The sequence below is a fragment of the Eucalyptus grandis genome, chromosome 11, assembly GCF_016545825.1.
Source record: "Eucalyptus grandis isolate ANBG69807.140 chromosome 11, ASM1654582v1, whole genome shotgun sequence".
Classification (NCBI taxonomy): Eukaryota; Viridiplantae; Streptophyta; class Magnoliopsida; order Myrtales; family Myrtaceae; genus Eucalyptus; species Eucalyptus grandis.
In genome coordinates this window covers 19,125,646-19,144,731 of record NC_052622.1, presented here as the reverse complement: position 1 = coordinate 19,144,731, position 19,086 = coordinate 19,125,646, and the positions used below count along the sequence as shown (strand labels likewise).

Below are 19,086 nucleotides of genomic sequence, written 5' to 3'. Positions count from 1 at the left end.
AGACTGATATTCAGAATTTACGGAAAGACCACATTCATGCTTAATTAGGAACTGCAAATGACCAATAATATTTAATACTATTGGCAATGAAATGCGAAATTTTGTGACAATAAGCAAAGATGTGGAACCATATTTAATCTAGCGTGGAAGAGCAAGAATTCATACGGGAAACAATTTAAGTCAGGAAGGAAAGGACTAAATATCTCAATTATAAAGATGATGACAAAATCATCTTCCCAACAATTGGAAAAGTAATACTTGGCTGCTGCAGCTGGTGTCTCTTCCCTATCAAGCTTTGATATTTCTATATTCAAGGAAGCATCGTCACAGATACTAGGAAGTAGCAGAGCTGGAATAAAATTATGCGTAGAGTGCATCAGAATTCTTCCCCTCTTCCACATAAATAACAACATTAAGGGACTCGGTCTATATCCCCTTTCTCCATATGTTTAGGCCCACGCACGCACAGACGTGAACATCATGTCGAACTCGGAGTTTCGAATTCTTGTGCTTCTGGTTTCCCTCACGGCACAAGCATCAGGAGCCGCAGTTGGACTTGCAAGGCCCAGCTGTGCTGAAACATGTGGCAACATCAAGATTCCCTTCCCCTTCCGAATAGGAGCCGGGTGTTTTTGGGATGACTGGTATGAGATCGTCTGCGCAAACAGGACGCTTCCAATACTAAATAAGATTGGATTGCGAGTCCTCAACATTTCACTCCCCGATTATGTTGAATCCATGAACGGCATGACTAGGGTGAGTCTTCCATTAATTTACTCAAATGCAAGCTGCAGGGGCGAAGGACTTAGCGTGCCAGTGAGCTTAGAAGGAAGTCAATTTATCTTCTCCCAGACATGGAACATCTTTATATCGGTCGGTTGCAACACCCTAGCAACAGTGAATAGTACAGAGTCAGTTGTTGGTTGCCGGTCGAAATGTGCTGGAACCAGCACCAACATTAGCCAGTATAATGCTTGTTCTCAGAGGGACGGATGCTGCCAGGCTACACTCCCTTTTAACCTTCGGGGCTTTAGTGTGGATTTCAAAGAAGAAGGTGGACCTCAGGGATGCAAGTACGCTTTCCTGGCAGATAGATTATGGTTCTTGAGGTCTAACGTTACAGGTTTATATGATTTGAGTTTGAATGATACAGTTCCAGTGGTGTTGGAATGGGGGATTCCAAACAATACCAATCATGCACTCAAGCTTATCCGGCAAAGTTACCGTTCTCTCAATCCCTTCTCATGTGACACATACAGCCTCTACGGACAGTATTTAAGTGAAATGCCATTTATACAGTGCTATTGCAGATCGGGGTATAGTGGTAACCCCTATCTTACTGAAGGATGCCAAGGTAACATACTTCATGCTATACCATTCCGAACTTAGGGCATCATACGGAGAAGTGGCTTGTTCATTCCCAGATTTTTCTCTGAAAAGAACGCATTGAAACTGTTTGATGATCACGCACATGCTTATCTGCCTTGTTTTCCTTGTTTTACTGCCTAAAATTACACAAAGCGAATGCACTTTCAAACAAAATTGAATGAACTGTATTGATAATAATTTACCGGAAACATAGGAGAACAGGACAGTATTTTTGTCACAAGCATGATATTTTAGCTTTGGATTAAGCAACTTTTGAGGAAATGGGACCTAATAGTCTCTCCAATTTTACCCGAGGAGACAGGTTTCGCTACTAATATATTTATTTATCATCTGTCATCAGATATTGATGAATGTGAAATTCCAAATGTGTGCCCTAGGATTTGTGTGAACAAACAGGGCGGCTATGACTGCATCGCCGGTAGAAAGACAGCTATTCTTATTGGTAAGTAGATCTCTTAACCTAGAATTTCACACGGCTTCTTGTTCTTGAGTATTGTTGTAGCTTACCGTTTGTTTTAAGATGATTGTCCAACGTGAATTTCAATTGACAGTATCTATCGAAACAACTGAGAAACTTTCTCAGCACCCTAATATTTGATAGAGAAGAAAACACTTGAACTTTTCTAGTGTCGTCGCTTCCTATTTATCAAAAGATATAATTTTTTTATTTTACTTATTCTTGTCATATTTGAAATGGAATTATTAGAAAGGAACTTTTTCACTTTCATCAATGGTTTGAAAAATTACTAGGACAAATTAACTTGTCATGGTTGTTAAGATAAATCCATATAAAAGGAGAGTTAGGTCAATCACTTCCATATGTACTCCTTTCACTCAGAGTCACTTTAATATTTTATGATAAGTGCATTTATAGATTCTTGACAAACAGGGGGCATTTTTAACACTATTACCCCTCAATTTTTTTTTGCAATGCAGGGGTTGGGGCAGGCCTTGGGGCAATAGTTTTGTGTCTTTTCTTATGGAGGTTGTACAAATACATCAAGAAGAGAAAATAAATCAAGCTCAAAGAGAAGTACTTCAAACACAATGGTGGCCTTTTGTTGAAAAGTGAGTTGTCTTCACCAGAAGGCAACGTCGAGAAAAGCAAGTTGTTCAATGCCAAGGATTTAGAGAAGGCCATCGACAATTTCAATGATGATAGGATACTCGGGCAAGGTGGACAGGGCACTGTTTACAAGGGAATGTTATCAGCTGGAAAAATAGTCGCAATTAAGAAAGCAAAAGTAATTGATGAGGGAAAAGTCAAACAGTTCATAAATGAAGTCCTTATTCTCTCACAAATCAACCATAGGAATGTGGTTAAGTTATTGGGGGTGTTGCTTGGAAACATAAGTGCCGCTTTTAGTGTATGAGTTCATACCAAATGGGACTTTATACCAATATTTGCATGACCCAAATGAAGAGTTTCATGTTTCGTGGGACACACGGCTACGGATTACAATTGAAATTGCAGGAGCCTTATTCTACTTGCATTCAGCAGCCTCTATTCCCATTTATCATCGAGACATCGAGTCCACCAATATACTCTTGGATGAAAAATATCGAGCAAAAGTGGCACATTTCAGTACTTCCAAGTCAGTTTCCCTTGATCAAACTCATGTAACCACGTTGGTATAGGGTACTTTTGGCTATCTAGATCCCGAATATTTCTGATCAAGTCAATTCACTGACAAAAGTGATGTATATAGCTTTGGAGTGGTACTTGTTGAACTCTTAACGGGGCAAAAGCCAATTTCTTCACTGAGGAAACAAAAAGGAAGAAGCCTCGCGACCTATTTCATAATTTCAATGGAGGAGAATTGCTTGTTTGACATTGTCGATGCTCAAGTTTTGAAAGAAGGTAACAAGGAAGAGATTGCATCAGTTGCCAGCCTAGCGAAAATGTGCCTAAACTTGAACGGGAGGAACCGACCTACAATGAAAGAAGTGGCAATGGAGTTGGAGGGGATAAGGAAGCTCCAAAATCCTTTGGGTATTCTGCAAAATCAAGAGAACTGTGAGGCAACTAAATCTGATGATGCTGCTTTTCCATCTAACAAGTCAAACATTGACGCGGATGTCATTACATTTCCGGACGTCCAGCCACTTTTACCAAGTGAGACGTGGTAAAGATCTGTTTTGTCTCTTACTTTTATGAGTCATATTGCTCTATTTGTCATGGAAATCGGTACCAAAAGAAAGAATGGAGGAAAACTCGTTCCTTCACTAATAGTACTTTGGTTAGTTACTTATTGGTTATGAAGTTATTTTCGGCGTTTGGATCTGTCAAATGTTGAGGCATGCTATCCCAAATTTGACTAGGGCTTTGTAATTAGCTAGGCATTATCATTTAGTGGATGTGCCAATTTGGAAACTTTGCAAATTGCAATTATCTTGCTCGAGCATGATGCATTGATTTTACTTCACCGTGAGATCCATGAATTACTTGTTGTCAATTTGACTATTGCAGAAATTACATCAATCACACAAGTAATCCTGCACACAAGCATCTTGCTTGAACCAACCTTCACCATCAAATTAGCTCATTACTTGCAGAACTTCATGAGATGTATCATGGGAGTAAGTCAGTTATGGTCCTAGACCAAAAAAGAAGAAGAGGAAAAGTTAGTTATGGTCATGTCGGGACCTAACCCGTTGAAGGGTAAACACTTTCCTCTAGTGAGTAGGTTTAGTGGCATTTGTTCGCATAACGGTCTGAGCAGGCGTCCTTAAAAGAGACCGCTTCAAGAGTGACATCTCCATGCTCAGTCTATTAATTACGAACTTGAGTTCTCCCAAACTCATGTCTTGCTCGACATCGAGCATTCATATTTTAATCAATTAAGCCTATGCAAATTTTGACTAAGAAGTAGTCCTTAGCTTTTCTGGTCGGTTAGAAACTAAGTAAGATATGGTATGATATCTTACTATTTACGAAACCAAAGATTATAGACTCGGGACTTCATTACATTAGCCCTAAGACTAATGTCCTTTCAGTACCTACTCGATTATGTACTAATAGACACCATAGCGGCCTATCCCAAAAAAATCTAAGGTTCGTCCTAATCATTATAGAGCAAGAAAGTAATAACCAAAAAATTGAAATGTGCAATCAATTACTATTGTGAAGGAAAGCATGCAAGGATTTTAATATCATCCTTAAGGATAAAAAGACAATCACAACAGAGAACCATAGTGTAAAGTCCTAAAGGATTGTCCAAATCTTGGAATTAATTTCTAAGGGTTTTCTAATTTTTTTAATCAAATTAAAATTAAAAATTTTATGTTAATCTTTTGGATTTTCTAAGTTTTCACGATTTTTTTGGATTTTCTGATTTTTTTTTAGGATTTTCTGAGTTTTTAAAAAATTTCATTAATTTTATGATTTTTTTAAATATTTTAATATTTTTTTCAAATTTTAAATTAATTTTTACTTTTGAATATATTTTTTCGGATATTTTATTTGAAGGATTTTCTATAATTCTAGTTTTTTTTATTGATTTTCGAATTTTCTAAATATTTTAAAAGTTTATAAATTTTTTTATCATTTTCTGAATTTTTAATTTTTTTAATTTTTATTAGTTTCGAATTTTTTAATTATTAATTTTATTTTGTTATATTCGGGGAACGGGTTCGGACGGGTTTACCAGATCCGGCCCGTTGACACGACCCGAGTCGGATTAAAACCTTTTTTTTTAATACTTATATATATATTCTGAATTTTTTTAATTTCCTTTTTTTTCCTTCTTTCTTTTGTCCTTTTCCCTGTTTTACATTCTTTCCCTGCACTCCTCCTTCAACCTCCAGAAGCGCTCCTCCTCCTTCGCCGACTCTTTTTCTTTCCACCTGCACTCACCGAACCAGGATCACCAGCCTCGACGCCCCGCCATTGCTCCGGCCGGCGACTGCCAGCGCCTTCATGGCCGCCAAACTGACTCTCTCCGCCGGTCATCCACTCCCACCGGCAACTCCCCAACTCCGACCACTCATTCCGGCGACCACAACCATGAACAAAAATACCTATCGGAAGCTAATCCCTCCCATCCTAGGCTTTCTAACAAGCAAAAAAAATCACTAGCATACAACAAAGTGAAGAGATAAACTGACTGGCTGATTTTAAATCACAAACTTCGCCGGCGAGAGGGGATGTCTCCGACGAACAGCTTTTGAGCATGGGGATATATATACAAGTTGAACTCGAACACAGATTTCTCATCACATGCGTAAAAAAAAAGAAAACACTAATATCAGGCCACATTCAACCTATACAGAAGCAAAAGCAAAATCAATCTTAAGATTCAACAATCGAGCAGTTTCGGCCTTCTCTAAAGCAATTTATCGAGCGACTGATGTTCGATGTAAAGGATGTCTTCCAGAGAGGGATTCGATGCCATTTTAGAGTAAAAAACAATGTATAAAGGCATGAATCAACATTTTTCATGCTAAATCCATCCTAATTTGTTCTAGTTTACTTAAAATTTTAACGATCAGATTCGGTTTTCTTTAACATTCTGCGGTTCGTTCAGGCAATATAACAAATAGTTAGTTCAAATCTACAGCATTCCACGATCCAACCATGATACATTAACCTCCCAAACACTATGAACCGTTCTAAACTTGCGTGAGTTCGTCGAGATTTTGATCCAAAAGTTACATCGACTCAGACGAGTTTCTCCGGCCAGAAAACAGGGGCTTCTGGGAGAGGAATCCTACCTGTCTCGTTCGGCGACTCAAGATCTCAGTCGGCGACGGTGAGGAGCGACTAGTTGGGGCTCCTTCTTCGGCTGTAGAAAGACCGCCGAATGGGTAAAGGCTGGCTCACGAACTGACCCTTGGCCGGAGCTTTGGAAACCGGCGGCGAGCTCCGGCGACTGGGTTCTCGGTCACTCCCCGAGAACGGAAAGAATACTCTTCTCTCGCCCCTCATGCCTCGGTCGAGCGTTTCTCTCCCTCCCTCACGCTGCCCTCGCTCGAGGCATCTTTCTGTTACGCCTCCCCCTCCTACACGCCAGCTCAGCTATTCTAGAAGGCTTCCAGGTGTGCTCTTGTCACAGCATGTCGCTCGCAGCCTCGCTCACAGACGCACCTGCGCGAAACCCCAAACCCCCTCCCCCGCTTCTTCTTCCTCGCTGTGTCACGGTCACGTCTCTCTTTTTCCCCTGGCGGGCTGGTCTCCCCGAAACAAGGCTGGAGGAAAGGCCGGACACTGGACAGGGCTTTGCATTGTTTTCTCTTAGGCTCAAAGAGAAGGGGAGAAAAGTGGGCTGAAAGGAAGGAAAAAAATGGGAAGCCGGGCCTAACTTTGAAAGGGCAGAAAATTCAGTGAAATAGTGGGCTGGACCCGCCGGCCCACTAGGCCCGATTTTCCCATTTCCTTTCCGTCTTTTTTTTTTTTTTTTTTTTTTTATTTCCCCTATTTTTATCACTCCACTTATTTTGTTCATTTCTACAATTTTTACTACTTTTTTTTGCTATTTTTTTTTTTTTTTTTTTAAATCTTTTTATCCTATATTTTAAAAATATTTTTATAAAAATGAATGGATACTTAAAACATCGACAAAAATTCATGTGTCAACATGTCATATGTTGCATTTATTCGTCACAGTAAAAGTGACTTTAGCACAATCAAAAAAAATTTGCGCATATGGACCATTATATCCCGCTATGGGCTTTTAGTATTACCCCATCCATCTTGTATGTGTGATTGCTTTGTGGTGATTTTGTGGTGATGACTGGAATTTCGAACTAGTAATGGACAAAAAAACAGTAGAAAGATCATTTATTAGAAAACCACCATGCTTTTACTTTTATACTCTGCCTAATAATGACCGAGTCCTAAATATGTTATTGGGTGGTCCAAACCGTGTGGAAATCTTCTAAAATGAACAATTAGATTGACCATTAGATTTTGGCTGGCACAAGGGAGAGACAAGACTTCCAAATGTATAAGACATAGAGATGAGTATCCTAGAAGTCCTAAAATTTATCGTGAAAGTGCACTTGAGTTCTTAAACTTAAAAAAAGTGCAATTAAATCCAAAAAACTTGACAAATTGATACAATCAAGTTGCTTTGTGTCTACATCGAAGAATGGAAAATGCTTACTTGACATTTTTTTCATCTAATTTAGAGGTGCCACATTCGAAAATGGGCCAATAAAAAAATTAATAACAAAATCCATAGAAAAAGAAAACCAAAAAAGGGATACAAAGAAGAGAATAATGGAATTATAAATCTAGGAATTGTAGAAATCTCACAAGCAAATTCGAAGTCGCATTCAAGAAAAAAAAAATCTCATGAACTAGAAGAAAAGAGAGCAACCAAAGCAAAAAACAGAGGAGAGAAGAGCAAGGAGTCATGAATCATCGATCACTTGAGAGACAATTTCAAATAAGGACTCTAAGTAGAGTTGTTTTCTTAAATAAAAGCCTAAAGCGGACCTTATCTCAAATAATGGTTGAATTGGCAAATTAGTTTTAAATAAGGATATGAACTTGTAGCTCGGCCCGGGTTTGCATCGCCAAATGCGCCATTGCTTGGCCTGTATGCGCGGTTCTGGGTCATCAAAAAAAAAAAAAAACTTGTAGCTTGGCCAAATCTTCATTAGTTGGTGAGTCTTGTGATTGTTCCGACTATCGGAAAAAGGGACATTTTTTTTCCGAAATATTCTGGGTTGATTTTTTTTCTTTTTCTAGATTCAAGATTCAATGTTGTCAAAATATTTAAATAATAAATTACCTATTTATCTAACAGTTTAAGTTTTTAGAACATTTAGCACCGATCCCATCAAATCTTACGTAGTATTAGAGCTGGTAATCATGAGTTTGAATCTTTGCCGGCCTCATTTACTTTCTTAATTAAATTTTCATGTTTAGTTGGCAGTGATCTCACCAAATTTCACAAATGTTGGTGAAATTTCTTGCTGTTGCTCCACCTCTACATCTAGAGCTACTAGTTCCTCGATCCCCTCTAAATCTTCTCCGTCAAAGCTCTCTTTCTCTATGGGGTTGGAGATAGCGAGACTGAGTAACGGCAAAATGATCACCTCGCAATGGGTTTTCCAAAACCCATTGCTTTTTCACGAACTAGGGGCATTCAAGGAAAAATTAGAGATCTTGACCCCGTTTTCAGGGTTTAAGATCTTGCAGATTACTGTTGAAGCAAGAAAGGATAAAGAGAGAAGCAACCGAGGGGAGAGATTTATTTATTTATTTATTTTTGTTGGTTAGACGATGGGGAGAGATTGGAACGTCTTTTGATAGCTTTTTGTGCTGAAACGACAGTGTTGGATTGCATTGGAGTGCAAGAAAATGCGCAATTAGCGATTCTTTATCAGAGAAAGCATATCATGCTGTCAATCCGTACTGGTGAATCAGTTGCCATGCAAACATGTAAGAATTTATGGTAGAACTACGGTTCTTGCCTGATTAACTAGAACTTTAAAAAGTAATTTGTATTTAATAAGATTGGCATGTCTGTAATCGGATCCTCAGCAGGATGTTAGCTAATTACGAAAATTTGCTTGCTAAATATTGTGATTAACACCGACTTATTTCGTCGCACTTCCAGAGAAGCCATATTCGTCCTTCACACCCCCTCCCCCAAAAAAAAAGAAAAACAAAAAGAAAAAAATCCCCGGCCGCCTCCATTTCCGCAGCGCCCTTCGCGCCCCTTGCCATGACGAGTTTGCCCTTTGGATTGAAATCCCTGAGCTTGCTTTCGTGGAGAGGACACTTCCTGAGTCAGACTCGAATCGCCCAAGTTCTTCCGCCGATACTGAGTCTTAGAGCCGGGATTGATCCAGCTCAGGTTATCCAAGTGATCGGAGTCGCCCGCCTCACTGACGACGGTCCTCATGCCCCCCGATTCATCCTCGATCTTGTTGAAGTTCCTAGGGTTGTCGACTGAGTCGGAGTCGGAGTTGCAGAGTAATTCCCAGTCCGAGAACTCATCCAAGAAATAAAACAGGAAGAAAAAGAAAAAAACAACCCAGAATTTTTCGGAAAAAAATGTCCCTTCTCTGGTGGCCGGAACAATCACACGACTTTGCCGAGTAGTGAAGAATTTGGCTGGCCTGCGATTCAGCTCTTATTAGTGCCTATTTTGTCAATTTAGGCTCTTAGTTGAGACAATGTTTATTTTGAGCCTTATTTGAGATAACAACTCCACTATGTCCTATTTTGGAAATTTTGGTGTTACCTGAGTTGCTCAAACAACAACATTCACTCACTACTGAACAAAAACATGTTCAGCCAATAGCCATTTAGAAAGGGGAAAAAAAATAAAAAGACAAAAGGGAATCAGGGGAACCAAGAATAGGGATGGCTGTTTTCTGAGATTCAACAAGAACTGATTTGATCAATGCCAGGGGTTTATTCGCGTCGAAACAGAGACTAAAATGTGATGAGAGTTGAAGGCGGTGGTTGGTGGAGATGAAATCTTTTGCCACACGAATTGGATGTTCTCTGGCCTTTTTTTTTTTCGGATGAATTTACAGTGAGTACATCTTGTGATGATTGGAGTGGTGGTGTGAAAGAAGAAGAGATAAAAGAAATAGAGTTGCTCGAGCTTCCGATGAGTTTAATGCAGACAGATTGTTCATGTTGATTGAGTTCACCTTGTCTTCGGCCTTTGGAAGAAGAAGCAGTGACCATGGCCAAGCTTGACAAATTAGGAATTGAAGGACTCTATTGGTGAGTGCGGGACATTGAGTCTGCATAGCTTGTGGCAAAACACTTAAGTCTTATAACTTTAAAATGGTACACTTAAGTACCATCATCGGAGTAAATGGGACACTTAAGTGCCACTCCGGCGAAAATCCGGCCAAATGGTGACGTGGCGACTTTCCGGCGAGCTCGTCCAAAACGGCGTCGTTTTGCACGCGACGTGGCGGAGAAAATGCAAAAACGACGCCGTTTCACGTCCACGTGTAAATAATAGTATATAAATTAATTAAATTAGATTTAAAATATTCAAAAATTTTAAAAAATTAAGAAAAATTTTAAAATTAAGAAAATTTTAAAAATTAAGAAAATTTTAAAAATTAAGAAAATTTTAAAAATTTTAAAAATTTTAAAAATTAAGAAAATTTTAAAAATTTTAAAAATTTTAAAAATTAAGAAAATTTTAAAAATTTTAAAAATTTTTAAAAATTAAGAAAATTTTCAAAAATTTAAAAAATTAAGAAAATTTTCAAAAATTTAAAAAAAATTAAGAAAATTTAATTTTTTTTAAATTAAAAAAATTTTAAAATTTTTTAAAAATTAAGAAAATTTTAAAATTTTTTAAAAATTAAGAAAATTTTAAAATTTTTTAAAAATTAAGAAAAATTAAAAAAATTGTAAAAAGGGGGGTGGGAGGCCGAACAGGGCGGCTCCCTTGCCGCCGCCGGCTCCCTCACCGCCGCCACCTCCGCGCTGTCGCCTCCCCCACCCCCTTTTTTTTTTAATTTTTAAAATTTTTCTTATTTTTTTAATTTTTAAAATTTTTAAAATTAAAATTTTAAAATTTTCTTATTTTAAAATTTTTTTTAATTTTAAAATTAAAAAAAAATTAAAATTTTAAAATTTTTTAAAATTTTAGAATTTTTAAAATTTTTAAATTTTTTAAAATTTTTAAAATTTTTTTAAAATTTTAAAATTTTTTTAAAATTTTAAAATTTTTTAAAATTTTTAAATTTTTTAAAATTTTTAAAATTTTTAAAATTTTTTAAAATTTTTAAAATTTTTAAATTTTTAAATTTTTTTAAAATTTTAAAATTTTTAAATTTTTTAAATTTTTTTAAAATTTTAAAATTTTTAAAATTTTTTAAAATTTTTTAAATTTTCTTTTTTTATAAAATTTTTATAAAATTTTTAAAATTAAAATTTTTAAATTTTTTAAAATTTTTAAATTTTTAATAATAAAATTTTAAAATTTACTTTTTTAAAATTTTTTTAAATTTTTTTTTAATTTTTATCTTTGATTTGAGCTCATGAGCCACATAAATGAAAAATAATAATAAAATATTGTCGCGTAGGATTTTCGGCGAGGGTCGCCACGGAGGTGGCACTTAAGTGTCATTCCACTAAAAAAAAAAAAGTGGCACTTAAGTGTCTGGATTTTGAAGTTATGGCACTTAAGTGTCGGTGTCTTCAAATTATGGCACTTGTGGTGTACTTACGCCTCTATTGGTAGATTGTTAAAATGATTAAAATTAAATTGATTAAATTAAAAGGTTTATGACTAAGTTGAGAATTGAAATTTTTTTTTTTGTTGTCATGGAAATTGGTTTTCAAAGCAAAATAAAGAGAAAAGAAAGAACGGAGAAACTATTTGTTTACTAATAGGAGGATTTTGGAAGTTATTTATCAAATATGATTTTGATCTAGGAAGGAAAAAATTCACACAATTTTTGTCGGGGAAAAATTAAAAAGATCCCATATATACAAAAAGAAAATTTAAGTCAGTAAAGAAAAGAATAAAAGTCGAATAAAAGTTTCAATTCCAACGTGCTTAACGGAATCCACAACACGGGGCCCTGAAAAGTCATCCGCTCCAAGTCTTTCTCACAAGAAAGATGACGACAAAATTCTCTCCCTAACAATGGAAAAAAAGTCTCACTTGGCTTCTTAAATTGGCGTCCTCTACTTATCAAGCCTTGATATTTCTGTCCTCAGGAAGCATTCTCAGAGACATGATGTTAACAGTATCAATATGAAATATCATGACGTCATCTGTAGCTGGTAACGTATGGGAGTTTCGTTAGCTTGGCACTAATGCATAGGGATCTTCATCTCGAGGTCTAATCTTTGAGCATGTCCAGTAACCCAAGTGTGGTATTTGAAACGTCTTCCTAGTAAAGGTGGAATTATAAATGCCATTAGAGACCTTGCATTGATTCTGAAGTTTCTACGTTCTTAATTATAGTCGTGACTTCCCCTTCTGGAGAGTATAAGAGACTTCATTAAAGTGGGATCGTGCTCTTAGCATAGATCTTATGTTTCTATTTGCCATGTGTGGCGAGAAAATTGAAGTTCTGATGGTTAGATCTTTGATAAAGAAGAAACTTCATTGGTTGTCTACGTCGCACTTGATGGGCTGCCTCAAAACTCCAACCGTTTGTTGAGAAGGGAAAGTAACAGCGTGCATCGCTAATTAAAAATAAAAAATAAAAAAGAGAGTATGGAATGAAAAGATCCTATCTCCATTTGCAGTTCATATGCATCAAAACGGCAGAGGAGGCAGATTCATTCTTGTGCCAATCCAACCCAGTATGACGGCGATGTAGTTGTTTTGTTTTGTTTTGTTGTTTTTTTTTTTAATTATAATGTGAGCTGATCAGACCTAATAAGTTTAGGCCACAGAATAATTTAATTTCCAATGGTATTTCTCCAGAAACCGGGCTGTCTACAAGGTCAGCATGCTTATTTATTTTGATAACGAGGAAGCTCTACAGCCTCTCAGTATATCTGTATCGAGTTGTGTAACGATGCAGACATATTACCAAATTGTAGAATCGTCCATATATGTTCCACATATGTTTGCTACTGTGAGGTCTGAACCGGCACATTCGATCTTTCTGGTTGATTTGGTTTCAATCAAATTACAAGACCTCCAGTAAGGTTTGTAAACTCAAAAGAACTTAACAAACCGAACTCACAAACTGAAACACTGAATTCTTGCAAATCGTGGAAAATCCATTAAACATGTATGGTAATATGCATAACTTTGTTCTTTTCTTTTGCAGTAATACCATCAAGTAACTACCCTTCATATTAGATATGACAAAAACCATCTGAACTTGATTAGTCTTCAGTTGTGGTTGAACATGGTTCGGAAAAAGCCTGAACTGGATTATATGAGAACGGGTGCACGCATCAAACCTGATAAGAGGCTCCACAATTTTTCGGTAGCTAAATTATGGTGATATTGATGCCTGAATCTGCGGGGAAGCAAATCATCACGAGTCTTCTGCTTCCCTGTCAAAGAATTGGACTCTGAAAAGTAATTTACTTCGGACTTTTTGCTATGCCACAACTGCGGTGGCCTTAATGGCATCAATGCCGGTCATCGGTTCAGTTGTCTTGAACTTTCCTACATTTCTAACTTAGAAAACCGAGTTTTTGGAATATCCCATTTCTCAGTACCTTTCAAGCGTTATCCTGATGTGGCGGTCCAGAACAAAAAACGAGTCGTCAAAGTCCTCCAATTTGAAAATGGCTTAAGAGCCTTCCTGAAAGGAGAAACTCCAATGGTGAACAAAAAAAAATATCTTTGATTTTCATCTGTTAATATCTTGTACTTTCTTTTTCATATCTTCAACTGAGACTGAAAAATAGTCGGTCGCTAGCCATCAAAGCGAACCTGATCAAAACAATTCTTCTCAATTTGGCTGCTAAAATAGGCGACCACTTCAGTGGAGGATCTTTTACCCCAGGAAGGATCTGAAGTTGACGATTCTGCTCTTGGAAGCATTCTCGGATATGCTAGGGTCAACAACTAACAGAAGAAAGAGGCATTTAGGTGACCCCGTCTTGGTTCATTCCTCGAACAGGTTCGTGATTCCGGATGAATAGCGAGATCACTGATCTTGTGGACAATAGGCGAGGATGAGACCAATGACCCGGCCAAACTCAGTGGCTGCCGACCACCAAGAAGCCTCTGGTCTAAAATGAGTCATCGTCAGCGCAATAGCTAGCTACGGAACCATCGTTTCTCTGTTCTGTGCTGTCGGAGACTAGGTCAATGGACAGTTCTAATTTAAGTTATCATCTGATAACGGTCTTGAAGGCCATAGATTTTACAAGTCATCATTGGTTCGCACCATGCTGATATTTCCAAGCTTGTTTGCGTACAAATTGGTTTCATATGGATGGGAACTAGATTAACCCGTTTTCCACTGGTCTTGCGCAAAATTCTTGCCTGGATCCAAGTCTTTATGGACTTGATCCGTCATAATCACTGATTATGGGGGCTCCACGTGAGAGTCACACTCGATCATCGGCTGTGATTGCATGTTATATGGGAGACGGGCACCATACGCCTTCGAAGAAGTCCAATCTCAGAGGTCAGAAAAAGGCATCGTCTGCTTGCCTCAAGTGCCAGTCAAAGATCACGTGCAGTTCAGTTGCCTCGTACTTTCCAGTTTTTCTAACTCCGAAAGCTAAGATTTTGAATCCCCATTTCTCAGTACCTTCAAGCCTTGTCCGAATGGGCTTGTCTAGAACAAAAAACGAGTCTCCAAAGTCCTCCAATCTCAAAATGACTTGGAGCCTTTCTGGAAGCAAAGGCTTTAATGGCAACAAAAGAAAATTTCTTCACATCTCAACATGTTAATTTCTTGAGTTTTTTTTTTTTTTTTTCCTTTTTGGCTGGAAAAATCCCGAAATTTCATGAAATTCGTGAAAGATTAGCTAAATTATGGAGACACGAATCATACTCTAAGTAAGATTGGATTGAGCAAATAATTTCCTGTAATTTATCCAATGTGCAGCCGTTCACTCATCAGAAAAACGGTGAAATTCGAGTCCTCTAAACAAGGTTAAACTCAGAAGTTGATTTAATAAATAACCAAAACAGTGCTAAACTAAGACATATATCTGTTTAATTAGGAACTGTAAATGATCAATACTATTTACTACTAAACAAAAAGATTGGCAATGAAATGTGAAATTTTGCGACAATAAGCAAAGACGTGGAACCATATTTAATCTAGCGCGGAAGAGGAAGAATTCATACATTATTGGTCTACGATAAATTAAAATGAACCGACTCGTATGCGAAACAATTTAAGTCAAGAAGGAAAGGATTAGATATCTCAATTATAAAAATGATGACAAAATCATATCCCCAACAGCTGGAAAAGTCACACTTGGCTGCTTCCGTTGGTGTCCTTTACCTATCAAGCTTCGATATTTCCATATTCAAGGAAGCATCGTCACAGATACTAGGAAGTAGCAGAGCTGGAACAAAATTATGCGTAGAGTGCATCAGAATTCTTCCCCTCTTCCACATAAATAACAATATTAAGAGACTCAGTCCATATCCCCTTTCTCCATATGTTTAGGTCCATGCACACACACAGGTGAACATCATGTCGAACTCAGAGTTTCGAATTCTTGTGCTTCTGGTTTTCCTCACGATGCAAGCATCAGGAGCTGCAGCTGGACTTGCAAAGCCCAAATGTGTTGAAAAATGTGGGAACGTCAGCATTCCCTTCCCCTTCGGAGTAGGTGCCGGGTGTTTCTTGGATCCCTGGTATGAGATCGTCTGCCAAAATAGGTCGGTTCCAATACTATATAAGAATGGATTGCGAGTTCTCAACATTTCACTTCCCAATTATTATCAATCCATGGATGGCATGATCAGTGTCAGTCTTCCATTAATATACTCAAATGCAAGCTGCTGGGGCGAAGGACCTGGTGGGCCGGTGAACCTTGAAGGAAGTCAATTTATCTTCTCCCAGACATGGAACGTCTTTACATCGGTCGGTTGCAACACCCTAGCAACAGTGAATAGTACAGAGTCAGTTGTTGTTGGTTGCCGGTCGAAATGTGCTGGAACCAGCACCAACATTAGCCAGTATAATGCTTGTTCTGGGAGGGACGGATGCTGCCAGACTACACTCCCCGATAACCTTCGGGGCTTTAGTGTGGATTTTAAGGAAGAAGGTGGACCTCAGGGATGCAAGTACGCTTTCCTGGCAGATAGATCATGGTTCTTGAGGTCTAACGTTACAGGTTTATATGATTTGAGTTTGAATGATACAGTTCCAGTGGTGTTGGAATGGGGGATTTCAAGCAAAACCAACTACGAACTCAAGCTTTTCCTGCAAGGCTATGGCTCGGGCTATCTTGATCCCTTCAGATGTAGCAGATACAGCCTCTATGGATTGTATACGAGTCGAATGCCATTCATACAGTGCTTTTGCAACAGGGGGTATAGGGGTAACCCCTATCTTACTGAAGGATGCCAAGGTAACATACTTCATGCTAACCCATTCCATTTTTAAGGGCACTAAACGGAGAAGTGGCTTGTTCGTTCCCAGAATTTTCTCTGAAAAGAACGCATTGAAACTGTTTGATGATCACGTACATGCTTATCTGCCTTCTTTTTCTTGTTTTGCTGCTCAATATTACACAAAGTGAATTTCAAACAAAATTGCATGAATTATAATGATAATAATTTACTGGAAACAAAGGGAAGAGTCCGTTCGTTACAAGCATAATATTTCGGCTATGGAGTAAACAATTCAAGAGGAAATGCGACCTACTAATCTCTCTAATTTTACTCAAGGACATGGGTTTCGCTGCTAATATGTTTGTTTTATCACCTGTCATCAGATATTAATGAATGTGAAGATCGAGACTTTTGCCCCGGGATTTGTGTGAACAAACAGGGAACATATGCGTGCGTCGCTGGTAGAAAGACACCTATCATTATTGGTAAGTAGATCTTTTAACCTAGAATTTCAGACCGCTTCTTGTTCTTGAGTATTGTTTTACCTTACCGTTTGTTCTAACATGATTGTCCTTTAGCTTATTGAGGATTATACGTGAGTTTCAATAGACAGTATCTATCAAAACAACTGAGAAACTTTCTCAGCACCCTAATTTTGATAGATAAGAAAAATTAAAGAAAAAAAAAAATTCCTACTTATTCTCGTCATATTGGAAATGGAATTATTAGAAAGGAACTTTTCCACTTTCGTCAATGGTTTGAAAAATTACTGGACAAATTAACTTTTCATGGTTGTTAACATAAATCCATATGAAAGGAAAGTTAGGTAATCGATTCCATATATACTCCTTTCAATCAGAGTCACTATAATTCTCGATGATTAGTGCCTCTATAGATTCTTGACAAGCAGCGGGTATTTTTAACACTATTACCCCTTAAATTTTTTGCGATGCAGGGGTTGGGGCAGCCTTTGGGGCACTAGTTTTGTGTCTTGTCTTATGGAGGTTGTACAAATACGTCAAGAAGAGAAGAGAAATCAAACTCAAAGAGAAGCACTTCAAACGCAATGGTGGCCTTTTGTTGAAAAGTGAGCTATCTTCACCAGAAGGCAATGTCGAAAAAAGTAAATTGTTCAATTCCAAGGATTTAGAGAAGGCCACAGACAATTTTAATGATGATAGGATACTTGGGCAAGGTGGACAAGGTACTGTTTACAAGGGAATGTTAACAGATGGAAAAATAGTTGCGATTAAAAAATCAAAAGTGATTGACGAGGGAAAAGTTGAACAGTTCATAAATGAAGTCCTCATCCTCTCACAAATCAACCATAGGAATGTGGTTAAATTATTGGGGTGTTGCTTAGAGACGGAAGTCCCGCTTTTAGTGTATGAGTTCATACCAAATGGGACTCTATACCAATATCTACATGACCCAAATCAAGAGTTTCATGTTTCGTGGGACACGCGGCTACGGATTGCAACTGAAATTGCAGGAGCCTTATTCTACTTGCATTCAGCAGCCTCTATTCCCATTTATCATCGAGACATCAAGTCCACCAATATCCTTTTGGATGAGAAATATCGGGCAAAAGTGGCGGATTTCGGTACTTCCAAGTCAGTTTCCCTTGATCAAACTCATGTAACCACATTGGTACAGGGTACTTTCGGCTATCTAGATCCCGAATATTTCCAGTCAAGTCAGTTCACTGATAAAAGTGATGTGTACAGCTTTGGAGTGGTACTTGCTGAACTCTTAACAGGGCAAAAGCCAATTTCTTCACTGAGGGAACAAGAAGGAAGAAGCCTCGCAACATATTTCATAATCTCGATGGAAGAGAACCATTTGTTCGACATTGTTGATGCTCAAGTTTTGAAAGAAGGTAAAAAGGAAGAGATTGCATCAGTTGCTAACCTTGCGAAAAGGTGCTTAAACTTGAATGGGAGGAAACGACCTGCAATGAAAGAAGTGGCAATGGAGTTGGAAGGTATAAGGAAGCTCCAAAATCCTTCAGTTATTTTGCAAAATCAAGAGAACCACAAGGCAACTGAATCTTATAATGCTGCTTTTCCATCTAACAAGTCAAACATTGACATGGATGTCATTACATTTTCGGATGTTCAGCCACTCTTGCCTAGTGAGTCGTGGTGAAGATTTGTTCGGCCTCTTACTCTTATGGGTCATATTGCTCTGTTTGTCATGGAAATCAGTCTTCAGACCAAAAGAAAGAGAAAATAAAGAATGGAGGAAAACTCATTCCTTCACTAATAGGACTAGTTAGTTACCCATTGGTTATGAAGTTATTCTCGATGTTTGCGATCGATCAATTGTTAACCTATAATACTATCCCAAATTTATTCAGATCTCTGTAATTAGCTAGGCATCATCATTTAGTGGATGTGTCAATTTGGAAATACTTTGCAAACTGCAATCATCTTGCACGAGCATGATGCAGTGTTTTTTCTTTCATCTGAGATCCGTAAATTACCTGCTGTCAATATGATTATTGCAGAAATTACTTCAGTCACTGGTACTCCCGCGGACAAGCATTTTTGTTAAGCCGGCTTTCACCATTCAATTAGCTTCTTATTTGCAGAATTTCATAAGACGTACCATGGGCCCAAGTCAGTATGGTCATATGATGCATTTATTCATCGTGGTAAAACCGTAAAAGTGACTTCAGCACAATCAAGAATATTTTTTGTTCCTTTTTTGAATTTTTATGTCTTATTTTTCTTTTTTAAAAATTTTCAAGTTTTTT

General features: G+C 37.7%; 2 protein-coding genes across 2 annotated transcripts; both read left to right on the top strand.

Annotated features, from left to right (window-relative positions):
• Nucleotides 1–480: 480 nt before the first annotated feature.
• On the top strand, nt 481–3,519 carry LOC104427381 (wall-associated receptor kinase-like 1). Its single transcript, XM_039305154.1, is given in 4 exon segments — nt 481–1,354; nt 1,730–1,831; nt 2,326–2,720; nt 2,722–3,519. Coding segments are annotated over 4 exon segments (2,169 nt in total).
• An 11,973-nt stretch (nt 3,520–15,492) lies between these two features.
• On the top strand, nt 15,493–18,636 carry LOC120289800 (wall-associated receptor kinase-like 1). Its single transcript, XM_039305153.1, has 2 exons — nt 15,493–16,345; nt 17,284–18,636. Exons 1-2 carry the CDS (start codon nt 15,511–15,513, stop codon nt 18,474–18,476), a joined length of 2,028 nt encoding a protein of 675 aa, XP_039161087.1. The 5' UTR covers nt 15,493–15,510; the 3' UTR covers nt 18,477–18,636.
• The last annotated feature ends 450 nt before the right edge of the window (nt 18,637–19,086 follow it).